Source organism: Erithacus rubecula (assembly GCF_903797595.1).
Source record: "Erithacus rubecula genome assembly, contig: SUPER_Z_unloc_2, whole genome shotgun sequence".
Lineage (NCBI taxonomy): Eukaryota > Metazoa > Chordata > Aves > Passeriformes > Muscicapidae > Erithacus > Erithacus rubecula.
The window spans coordinates 7,375,931-7,388,843 of NW_027635860.1; the positions used below are offsets into that span (position 1 = coordinate 7,375,931).

Genomic DNA, 12,913 nt, shown 5'->3' on the forward strand with positions numbered 1-12,913 from the left:
TACTGCTGTCTCTTTAATTCATATTAAGTGAAAAAAAATCACTGCCAGGTTTATTTTGAAGTAGTTAACGATCCCACTTCCACTTTCATGGAAAGAGAATATGAATTAATTCCATAATTCAACTACACATGAAAAGACCACAGCAAGCAGCCCAAAGAAAATACATCTGAGGTTCCAAAGTGTTTTTCTCTTACAGAAAAAAAGTCAAGAGTACAGAGCCTGGCCCCTCAGGAGAGGACCCAGCTTCAGTCAAAAGTATGCCTGTATTTTATATGAAAATATCAAGCCCACTTTAAACTTGCTAGCCCTAATTCTAAAAGCAAGCCCATGGCAATGTAAGTAGAATGAAACCAGACTGAGAAACTGCAAAAAGATTTACCAGAGCTAGCAACACAGGCAGAGTCCTACCAGCAATAGAGCTTCTGAAAAGGGGAGGCAAGAAGGAAGAGGAGGGAACATATCTAAGGAGAGATGGGGGAAAGAGGTGAAGACATGGCCATTTTGCTACACTCAGTCTCCCTCCACAGGCAACAGCCTGCTCTGCCTATGGCTGGAACCAGCCCTGTGTGCAAACAAGGTGGAATCTGCAGCAAGGTTGTTCTCAAATGGTTTCCTTTGGCTGCCTTACCTAAACCTGAACAGTGTAGAGATACAAACATATTTTAATACCTGGAGTTGTATATATACACTACACTCACAATCCATGATTCAGTGATGCACTTAGATGCAGGCTGGCACATAACAACAACTATTTTTTAAAGTTTTAGTAAATAGGCAGTTGTTGTGAAATGTTCTCACATTTAAACTGACAATATACCATGCATGTGTATTATACAGGTTGATTAAATTACTCTTAACAGCAGATAAGCTTATAAACTACTAAAATGAGACTGACCTGAGTCTAGGGCAGTGAAAACACCAAAATTAGATGAGCAAGGCTATTAATTACACTTTAATAGCATCTCTTAGGACATTTATTTTCCTGTTGTTTATGGTATTACTCAAATCTTCTCATGATAGATAATTTTAGAAAGATACTTGGGCTACATAAGCTTTTCCAAGAAAATAAGGAAATAACAAAAAAAGGGCTTGAGAAAATGTGTGTTAAGAAGTTTCTTCTAAACTGATACTCTCATATGATTCATAAAATGAATACTACTTTTATATATCTTCTTAACGACATCAAAAGACTTCTCATAGAACAAAAAGAAAGCTGTAAAAGTATCATAGTAAAATTAATGCTTATACAGTTACATCAGTCTTCAGAAAAATGATTTTTGCTTTCTTTATGGGATAGTAAAAAATTTGTTTCCAAATAAAATGCAGGACTTCTCAAAGACCTGTACTCATAGATTACCCTTGCAAAATGAAATTCCTTTAGCTCTTAATAGTTTTCACAACAGGAGCTATACTTCCTTCATAGGCAGTCAACAGGATTTTTATTGCTGATGACAACAAGCCATGATTCACTGGGGCTTTCAGAAACATTTTAGTGTGCATAATGACGTGCCAAAGAAAACAAACAAATGCATTTTGCAGGGATAAAAGATCAGCCTTGGTAAAAAATACCTCTGTACTTACTGCTTTGTCCTGTGCATCTACAGCAGCTGGTGACACTTAATATTTTCCATCTTATCTGGGCTTATCCTGTGTCTGCCAACATTACTAAATCCCCACCAAAAGAAAACACAGTACGAGACTGGACAAACTTCTGGTTCATAATGTAAGTATTCTGCAGCAAGAATTAATCTATATCAGCTGAACAGATGTCAAATCAGTATAGTTTGTTTCTAACAAGGAGTTACAGCTCTACCAAAGTCTTACCAGCAGACACATACTCCCAGTTTGCATGTTCAAATGTTTGCATGTTCAAACTCTTCCTATAGTTGAAACACTTTAAAAGTGTCTTATCCAAGTGGATCCTGTAAAACCTAGTAGCTCACATATGTACAGTGATACTTTTCCCTTAAGTGGTAACTTTGGTAGTGTTTCTGTTCTCTTCAATGGTCAGTTTTCTGAAAACTTGTTTACCTATGTAAGTTTTGGTTATAAGCAAACACTGGAGACAGAAACACTTTGTGACTGCATGAAACTCATTTCCCTAAGGCAACAGTCAAAAAAGTCTCTCAAGAGGATTGTACCAGATGTCACACTTTATATGGTGTTTACTTGCCCAGACAGCTGGAAAGATCTTTCAAAATTCTATATATCTTTCTCCAAGCTGAACTCATTATTTCTCACACTGTACTCATGGTCATGGAAAGAACTGAATGCTTTCCTCATCATAATTATTTTTCTTTTAAAGATAAGATAAAGATAAGAGAGAAGCATAGAATCGTAGAAGAGTTTGGGTTGGAAGGGACCTTTAGAGGTGGTCTAGTTCCAGCTCTCCAACATCTTCAACTACACCAGCTTGCTCAGAGCCCTGTCCAAGGTTACATTGAATGCTTCCAGGGCTGGGGCATCCACCATGTCTCTGGGCAACTTGTTGCCAGACACATCACCCTTATTCTAAAAAATTTCTTCCTTATATCTCATCTAAGTCAACGCTCTTTGATTTTCAAATCATTATTCTTTGACCTATTGCAATGATGTATGTTCCTTTTCGATCTTCTCTTTATTGCACTAAACAAACTTGGGCTCTCAGCTTCCTTATATTATTTGCTGTACAAGCTCCTTATGGCTCCACTATTGTTCTCTGTAGCTTCTTTCAAGATGAGTAGATTCAGTGTCCTAATCTCTATACAGTATTCCAATAGGCTCCCTCACAGCAGTAATACAAGGGGGGAAAGTTGTAAAAATGTAACACAACACTCCTTTTGATCCCAGACTTGAATTTGCTTTGTTCTGCTTCATTGCACAGAGAGAGAATCTCACTTCTCTCCTAGCAGAGTCACTAAATCTTTCTCTGCAAATATGCCCCTCAAACAGCATGTTCTAATTGCATATTTCCACAGCCAGTGCACATGCATTTGGCTTTACGGAGTTTCCTAATTTACAACCATAATTCAATGAGCAATTGTCACACAGGCAAACACTTGAATATACTCTGGAACATACTTCTCTTGTATTATCAACGGATTATAGTAAAGCTCTTTATTAATGATTTTATGATATAATATAAATTTCACAGGCTCACAAGATCTGGTTCACACTCTTCTGGTGACTGTTCCATATAAATGGCAGAAATTATTATCTAGGCAGAAAAGAACATTCATGTCTACTTTCTTACACAAATTAACAGTTCTTCTTTGGAAAACACAGGTCGGAAATGGATTCCATCTTATAAGCAAAGCAATCAAATCAAACTGTGTTCTGTTCAACAATTCTTTCCTTTTACAATGAAGTATCTTACAAAGCCAAGGTTTGGCATTCTGTCTTTCCAATCTCACTAGGATAAAATCAAAGGGTTCAGTTAAATGTTAATGTATGTTAGTGTTCATCTATTGAAGATGGACTAAAGCACACACTTGGAATATTTGGCTAAAAAGGGTACTTGTGAGGAACTAAGCCACTCACATGATCTCAGTGTTTTATCAGACTAGATCCACAGTTTTCCATGTAAGTAGTAAAGTATGTCTGTTCCACTAGAGGAACAAAAGTTGTAGAGAGAGAACTTTGATCAGTTCAGCCTCTGCTAAATCTAAAGCATAACAAATCTAGGAGACAGTCAAAAAGCTGCACAGGTACAAATTCTGCTTCCTGTAGGTCATGACCTACAAATCACATTTGGGTGTGAAAGCAATGTCATTCCTATATTCTGCTCTGGGTATATTAGTTCTGATCTTGAGTTTTCAAGTGAATGACCCCTAGGGCTTCAGTTCTTCAGACAGTCTGATCACAGTCTCTTGGCACATACACTGATCAAATTTTATTAGCTGTGCTCCATGCATGATCTTCTACACTGCAGCTGCTAAAGTATGTTCAGCTCAAATCAGACTAGAGCTAGTCAAAACCACATCACTGAGTGTGATGCACAGTGTGGACATCATACCCTCAAGAGACACACTCTTTGTGTTACATCACTTATCACAAAAGACACAAAGTACACTGTTAGAGACAGGATAATGAACTGGATGGTCTTTTCACACATTATGTTTTTATAATCATGTATATCTCATTTAAGGGCAATTAACGATAGAAGACCATTTTAAGTCTGTCTTGTTAAAATATTTTTAAATTAAGCAAATGGTAAGAGACAAAAATAAATTTAAAAAATAAATTAACATTAGTTGGACAGTTTTGACTTAGAATGCAGATACTCTTCTTACTCACATGTATTGTAGGTTCACATTTTTCACAAACGCATGACGGGACACAAATCTTAGGCCTGAATCCACCACAGTCCTAGGAAAAGAAATAAAGCTGTTAGAATGTTTCATTTAAAATATATGTAATGACAATGTAATGATAATAACTATTAAAATAAGAGTTTGGAGGAAATGTCTACAAGGCTCATCTGTGAGATTTACAACTTTGCTGTGTAACATACAAAGTTAGGCATACAGTTTGATAAGGTCTCTACATGCTTCTATACAAGAAATACCAAAAACAAAAAAGGATGTATCAAATGTACCCCATACTCACAGATTTTTAAGTCCAACATAATATCCAACCTCATTGTCATTTATACTTTCCAAATTTGGCTGGTTTGCAATGTAACTGTTGAAAAAGCAAAACAGAAAGAAGCATGTAAGTGGATCTTTCCACGACTTTGACTGTTCAAAAATCACACACTGATGTATGGAAGTCAGTAATGGTTGCTGACCTACTGCAATTAGTTCTAAGTCCTAATTAGACCAGCTGTAGAACAAAAGTGCTTCTTAAAATCTCCCTCATCATTTAAATGGTACTTTGTGGAACAGGGGAGCAGCTCATTTTCAAACGGGGAAATGAAGAAAGCAAGTCAACCTGAAGGCCAAATAAAGCTGCATTAGAATGTCACCATTCTCCAAGACACATGTTCTTACCACATGGATTTAACAATAACAAAGGGGACAAGTTTAAAGGTAGTACTAGAGTTATCTTCACTTACAGTGAGAAACAGTCATACTTCCCTAGTCTTTTCCCTCATGTTGCTAATTTAATGACTTACCCTTATTTTTTCATTGACACAAAGTAATTTTAGCTCTTTTTACAAGGTGTGACAGTGGGAAAACTGAGAAAAAAGAGATTGTACTTCATGATGTTATACACACAAGCAGAAATTAAGAGAAGAGAAACTGCTGTATCAGACTAAAGTACTGAGTCCACTCACATATCCTTAATATCTGCCTAAAAGGATATGAGCATGCAAGCCAGTCCTTTGTATTGTGATCATTGGAAATCTATGAATACCCAGTGACATCTCATAGACTGGAAATTAACATGTTCACAGCAAATGTATCATTACTTCTTCTACATGAAGTAAAAGTTTCACACTGCAAATCACACAGTCCAGGAAGAAGAAATCAGTGGAAACTGCAATTTTTCTGGGCAGAAAAGTATGCCTGATTTAAGGGATGCCTTGCTAAAGAGTCCACACATTTCACAATACAAGCCTAATCCCAGAAAATCCTAAAGTGAGATTGATGTATTTTCACAAGCATCACGAAGTAACCAAAGATGCAGGTTCTCTTAAAATTAATGAGACTTTCTTTGTTAGAAGAAATCTTTTCTTCATTATAAGCATTTTTTTGGAATTTATTTAAAGAGAATCCTGGTGAATTAGTAAGAAGATGTATTGCTCTTTCAAAGGCAATCCATGTACCTGAGCCAGTTGTGTTAAGAGAAATTGTTTCTAAATCCCAGCAGAAGCCTGAGAATCCCATAAATTGGGTTGGGCTTTCCTCCAAAGCTGCAGTGCTGACTTGGGCTATGCTCTCACCATGCACCAGGAAAAGTAAAAAGCTTCCCCTAATGGCATCCATTGTCCCTTGGGAAAAAAAAAGGGAGTAAAAAGACAGTGCATGATGCTAGATGGGACACATTACTATAGCATCATATGACATCAACTGCTCTGCAAGACTTTTCAGAATAAGATTAGCACAGTGTACCCATTAGAAGATAAGAGTCATTTGTTTTTCATGCTTCCTTTCCTGAATTTTTAAGACTGCCTTAAAAAGATTTAGTATGTCAATAATTACTAATCTATTTTGTTTGGTTGGCTTTCTTGTGGGTTGGCAAGTTTACGTATTTTGCCGAGTAACAGTGATGAAATGGTACATAAAAATCTATCAACTTCTTCATCTCAGAGTCCTGCAAGTCAATGAACATACTTCCTCTAAACATGTCCTGAAGAACTCATTCTTGAGTTAAGTATCACCCATCTGCTCTGCCACTTGGACCTCATAATGCTAAAATAAAGTTATGCAAGGGGTTTCAAAGATAGCTTTCTCATCCTGTCCTCAGTTACCAAACAATAGGAGTCCTGTCAAGGTCAAATAGAGATAGGGAAATCACAGAAGAGCAGGAATTGAGGAAAATGGACAATGAAAGAAAAAGTGTGAAGAGACTTAGATTTAAAGAAAAGAAACAGCATAACCAGTTGCACTACCTAAAAATTAGGCCATCAAAAAAATAAACTAAACCTGAAAAACATTGCCAAAATGCAGATCCATCACTTAAACACACATATCACCCATCCAAATCTGACATTGCAATTTTAATCACACAAACATTTAACCAGAGCCACTTATTACAAGAAACTCCAGAACCTGACATAACTTACAGTGTTGCACAAAAATTTGTTAGTGTATTACATCATGTGTTAAGTCTCAGTGAAAAATAGTTCAGCTCTGCTGAAGCCAATGAAGCTTTACAATTTACATCAGACAAAAATCTTAGTATGAGCACACAATCTATATTAAAAGATTGGTATCCATCCATCAGTAAATAGACCAAACAGATTATATTGGAGAAGTAGTAGTATGAATTTGTGATATCTTCTGTCCTTCTCTTATTGCATGCCTTAGCCAAAACCCTAGGTAGGGCAGAGCAGGGCATTCTTTACTCTGAACTGGTACTGGTTTCTCTAAAGTGAATTACTCAAGTTCCTAGCTGAAAGAAGCAAAAGAAACCATTGCTTTTCCACAACCATACTGGTTGGGACCCAGAAGAACTTCTGTCTAAGCGCAACTAACTCAATTATTGTTTCGCAATACACTTGTAAAAACACTCTCAGTGCAGAACACAACAGTAAAGCAAAGCTCATGCAATTGGAAATCCTTGAGAAAGGAGTGGACAGACGTAATTTACCATGAGCAGGTCATGTTCTCTTACACTTCCTTACTCACTTAACAAGTCCGTTTCAAGTTAAGCCTTTGCAGTTATGTTGTAGGAGTGAGAAAGAAAAGAGTAGAATGATGTAGTTGTACCCTATAAGGGGAAGTTGCTCTTCTGTTTAATTTAGAGGGAGATCTGAAATAAAATCTCTCCCTAACTGAAGCCTATTTTTACCTCCTTCACAACTACTTTACCTTAATGTTACTTATCATCAAACATTAATACTCTAAAAGCTTTGACTTGCAGTGGGCGACACTGAGAAATGTAATTTGCCTGCCTGCCCTTAAGAATATCCACCCTATTCTTTAACTGAACATTTTTACTGTAGCACAAAAGAAAAATACACTAACTCATGGCTGGCTGAAGTCACGTGAAGAGCTTGGAAGCTCCCACTGCACATCACTGCACAGTTGCACTGCCAGAGCCTGGCTAGATAGCACCAGACAGACCACACGTATCCGTTCACAAATGCTGGATGCTGCCTCTAAATCAAGCGCTTAGCTCCATACAAAGCCATTTGCTTGATTATACTGTAGCATTCTGAGTCTCCTGCAATGAGTAACCAGTAAGCAGTAATTGTCTTCAGACCTTTAATTTAATCTCTCCATTGTAAACTACTGATTAATTCTAATAAAGGCATTCAGAATAACATACCTAGGTTGCACATTGCAACCTATAATAGCATGTTCATCTTGCCACACTTCAGCAGCTGCTGAATAGTGTCATACACTCACACTTCACCACTGCTACAACACTTTGGAGACAACAGTTTGAAATCCTAATCTATAAGAGTCAACCCCTCCAAGTAAAATCTCATTTGAGATGGTGGTCTTCATTTACGCTCATTACAAAACTAAAAGGATACATATCGTGCTTAACATCAGTGAAGCAACTTCTGAACTGCAAAAGCATGAAGAGAAAGTGGATTCTGATCTTTAAAGCCAACTAAATTATTTTACTCCTTAGTAATTTTAAAAAGGGGTTCCATGCCATCTTTTAAATATTTTCCTTAACCTGAAAAAAAAAGGCCAGCAGAAATATGCCTTCCTAACTTGCTTACTCTATTTCCTCTTGTTAAATGTATATTAAGGTATACTACTACATCTGGAGCTATAAGGACATGCTGGAAAAAAAAATAGTTCATGTTAGTCTTTACAACATAGATGCAAGTAAATAGCACTGTAGCTCCAGAAGTATTTGTGTTCCAAAAAACTTCTGTTATGGAAAAACTGTTTTTTTAACACTCCAAAGAAGAAATCAATTATATGTCTAACTCTAGTTCATACTTCTGGGGGGAAAAAAAATAATAAACACTCACTGGTGAAATGTTTCTGAACTTTGGGAAAACTTTATATTCCAAGTCATTTTTTCACACAATAGGGGGCAAAAGCAGCACACTTCAGACATGAACTGTCAGTAGATGAATTACCATTTAATGACAGGTCACATATGTCCCTAGTCTAGACCACTGTGCGAGCAGTATGTTAATATTGAGAATTAAGCATTGCAAACTTCCCTAGTGCCATATCTTCTTACAAATTTAAATGTCATACCAAGTTCATCCAAAGGTAGACTAAAACTTAGAGGTATTTTCAACAAACATGAGCTGATTCATTGTTATGCATTAAGATCACGTAAAATTTGAAAACTTAACACAATACTTGATGAAACCTGGCATATTTGACTGGCTTACATTTGTAGCCCCCCTGAAACCAAGTTTAAAATAGTGCTGAAGTATTATGAACTTACAGTTGGAAAATGCAGCACAGAGCTACACAAAATGCATATCAGGAATGTAAAGTTTCAGACAGATGTAGGCATCAATGCTATAATCTCTGTTCAGTCAAGAAATCTTCCTGCAAAGGACCAAACTTCCTTCTAGGAAGGAAACTCCTAACAAGCAATGAGCATGATAGAGACACCTAAACCCAGCGATATTCTACAGATATACAAGCTTACTCCAATTATTTTATTCTATTTTCTTCCTCCATCTAGTACCATAGGTGTGAGATTTAATGAGGATGACTTCAGGAAACAGAATGTCAACTGCTAGAGGAACATGTCATAACTCAGGAAAGATGCAGTGTGTCAAGACCTCCACGGTGGAGTTGCCTAGCATTCAGAGATTTTACCAGTGCTTGACTCCTTCCTTAGCTGCCCAGTGTCTCCTAGAAAATTCTGAGCAGGTGCTGCAGGGTTTTTTGGTTGGTTTGTTGTTTTTTTTTTAACCATGAGTCACCCTGTATTTCACAAAGAGTGAAAAACTGGATGCCACTATCCCAGGTTCCCTAAGGGCTGTTTCCTCACATTTAGAGTATTTAACCACAAGTCACAGAAGACTTCAGGAAATAGCTCTCCACGTGCCAGTACAGCAGCTCTGGAGACAACATAATTAGCTCTGGGACCTTTCTTTACAGACACAGGCATTCCCATTTTTTCAGCCAATCCTATACTATACACATCTCATACTCAGGTAACAATTATTCAGGACAATCTGGAACTCGGCATCTGACAGGCAATGCCAGAGACCAGTTAATTTCAAGAATTCCCCATTCTTGATGTGTGACTGTATCAACTGCCAGGAGGCAACAGGGCCCAGGCATTCTGCTCCACAACAGTATGGTATTCTCCAATTAGTAGCACATAGCTGTTATTGCAAATTGATTCTCCAAAGCCATCATCTTGAACAATTAGTGCCAACCCACCAGTTTAAAGCAGAAGAAAATGGGAATTGAGTGGAGATACCAGTTTTGTTTTAGTATGGCAGGAACAGATCTGTGCTCTTTCTTATGACTACAACTGCCTGGAAAATGGAAAGTCCATGGCTTTCCAACCAACCTTAGTTCCTACTTTACAGCATGAAGACAAAAGTAAAAATAAATGAATATGCCTGAGATGCAAAGCTTAAAGAAAGTTACTGTAAGGCAGGAAAAATGAAATGTAATCCACTCTTAGTTTTATGTTTCTGGTTTTGCTTCAAGGTGTTTGTTTTATTCTCTTCAGTTAGCAGACTATCAAATAAGCAAACTCTCAAGACATTTCATGCAGCTTTCCAGATTTAAGATTTATGCTCTTGATGAGCTGCACCTTCAGAATTAACTTCCCCCAAATGCATGCAGAAAAATACTTATTTAAGTATTTTTTCCATTTAGAGACCTATCCTCCCCTTTGAGATCCCCAGGTTTGTACATTTGATATTGAATCAAAACATGTATTTTTGAGGTTTTTCCAGGAATACACAACAGCTAAAGACTTGTTTTTCCTTAGATATTTTGCAAATGTCAATATTCCTTTTTATTGTCAGAATAACAAGCAATGACCTATTTATTCTAAAAGATATATCCTAATCTTGGACCTTATACTTATCTTCAAAACACAGTTTCATCCCCTGAGTATGAAATAATCTATGCAGATTGCTAGGAAGAGGCTTAAACCCCCATACAGATCCTTTATAATATATATGCTAAAAAACACACAGTAAATTAACATACAAAAGGAGAGTAGTGAATGTGGCTTTCCATTATTTCTCAAAAGAAGGCAGTCATAAGACTAATCTTTATTATTATTGTTGTTGTTGATAATGTTATTATTTCCTTGCAAGGATGAAAGAGCATCTTAAATGAATGAATAAATACATGTGACAGTTCTTTCTCCTGCAGAACCACCTAGACTTCAAAAAGTAGTAATGCAAATACTCTCTTTTCAGCACTTGCTGAAATACACCATCTCTATAGCTGTCTATAGCTGTCACTGGCCTTGATGCAAATAAGAATGGGAAAACATCCATTCCAAAGAGCACAGTAAGATTTCAGACAACCATCTCTTACATGTATCTTTTTAAGTCCCTCAGTGAATCAAAACATTAAAGCTTCTTGGTTGCTGTCAAAACCTTGGAATTCTCTCCCTTTCAGGTGCCCATGCTCAGACAGTGACTTTCTGTCTGAAGTAACAGAAAGGTAGCTGCACATCCTTCAAAATTAGATAGCACTTCTGACATAAATCAGGATCCCCCTCAACAGTTTTTTCCCCTGTCTCTGGGTTCCGATATATTCAGTATTCCTTGACTCTTTCACTCAACATAAGACATTCCTGCTGAAATCTCCTTTGCAGCCAGTCTTGTCCCATATATACAATTCCCACTGTCTGACATTAATATTTGGCTTTATTCAGTTTAAAATTACTGGCTATTAGAATATCAAATGTTCCAATCAATCTGCTCTGGATCATTGGGTCATCAATACATATATCTGCACCTGTTGCCCTGTTTACTGTCTCATTCACTCCGTGCAGTGCACCTCATGCCAAACCAGGACACAGGTACAGATCAAAAGCCAGTACTTCCAAATGGTGGAGCAAAGACACAAAATCTAAAGCCATCTATTCAGGAAAATCCATCTATATCCTGTTAATATATTAAATTTGTTGAACAATTTGACTCCTGACATCTCAAAAATATTCTCCTTTCCATTTGCCAGCAAAAATTTTCTTTCTTTTGTTTTTATTTAAGTCTTGAGAGACTATGTATGATCATAACCTCTGCCCCTTTTCTGTGCAATTATTACACAGAGAACCCAACAAGTAGATGTTTTTTCCATTCTTCAAATGATACCATCTGCTGCCTTGTTCACAATTGGTTTCCTAGACTCCCTTCCAAGACCTGTGAAACACCTTCTGTAGCCCTGATCACACATCTGTGTCTTCTCCAAGACACTCTTGTCTTTTAATGAAAAACATACAAGACTAGAACTTCACATTATGTTACTGTAATATTCTGAAAGGGTTATGGATTTTCTTGTTTATTTTATTATGTATTTTCATGTTTACCTCACTCTGTCTAGCACCAGAACAGGTTGCCTCCTTCTGTACATTGACACCAATTTATCACTAAAATTTAGCCTATACATTTTTCAGAGAGCATTTCAACATTTGCATTACCATTCAGAGGCATTCTTCACCATTTTACATTTATGTACTCTTCACAGTTTCCTATTTCACTTTATCACATTTACGTTATAGTATAGTCCAGTTTTCATTGTAGCTGGCCAAGCTTTTGAATTCAGAGCTTCTTCCATTTTCATTATTCCACTTGAGGAATCATGTTCTTCATTAAATATGAGTAGTTTCTTACTTGCACTGCATATATTAGCATAATGATGTTTATTATACTCTCTGCACAATTGTCAGAATCCAGAATATTTCTAATACTTGTGCTGACTGCTACATTGCTGCTGCTGTTACCTTTCCTGTACTTTTCATGTTCCCGGACTATGCCAGTTTGATTTTGAGCAAATTCTCTGTCACAATGATACACCCAGACAACCATCCTGTGTCTTTGAGTTCTCTCTATGTATTTTAGTTTATTCTGCTATGTGTAATATGCAATGCACCTTCTAAACTGAGATCAGCTTGTACTTAAAACCTGCTCATGGCTGTACTTGTTGCTATGCTTTGGAATTATAAGGAAAATACACTCTTTTGGAAGCACTTATTTTAGTTATATTATATATTATTATATTATTATGTTGTTATATTATTATATTGTTATGTTGTTATATTATTATATATTACACATTACATATTATAGTTTCAAATGTTAGATCACTTTCTCTACCATTTTATCTCCAAGTGAATCTCTTACTCTGCATGTACC

At 36.7% G+C, this 12,913-nt stretch overlaps 1 protein-coding gene across 1 annotated transcript in view; it reads right to left on the reverse strand.

Moving 5' to 3' along the window:
• NTRK2 (neurotrophic receptor tyrosine kinase 2) overlaps positions 1–12,913 on the reverse strand; it is a 197,202-nt gene that overhangs the window by 172,460 nt on the left and 11,829 nt on the right. The window contains exons 2-3 of the mRNA XM_079330943.1: positions 4,588–4,662; positions 4,276–4,347 (exon numbers count right to left, since the gene is read on the reverse strand). Coding sequence (XP_079187069.1) covers positions 4,276–4,347; positions 4,588–4,662 — 147 coding nt within the window. The remainder of the gene's footprint in view (positions 1–4,275; positions 4,348–4,587; positions 4,663–12,913) is intronic.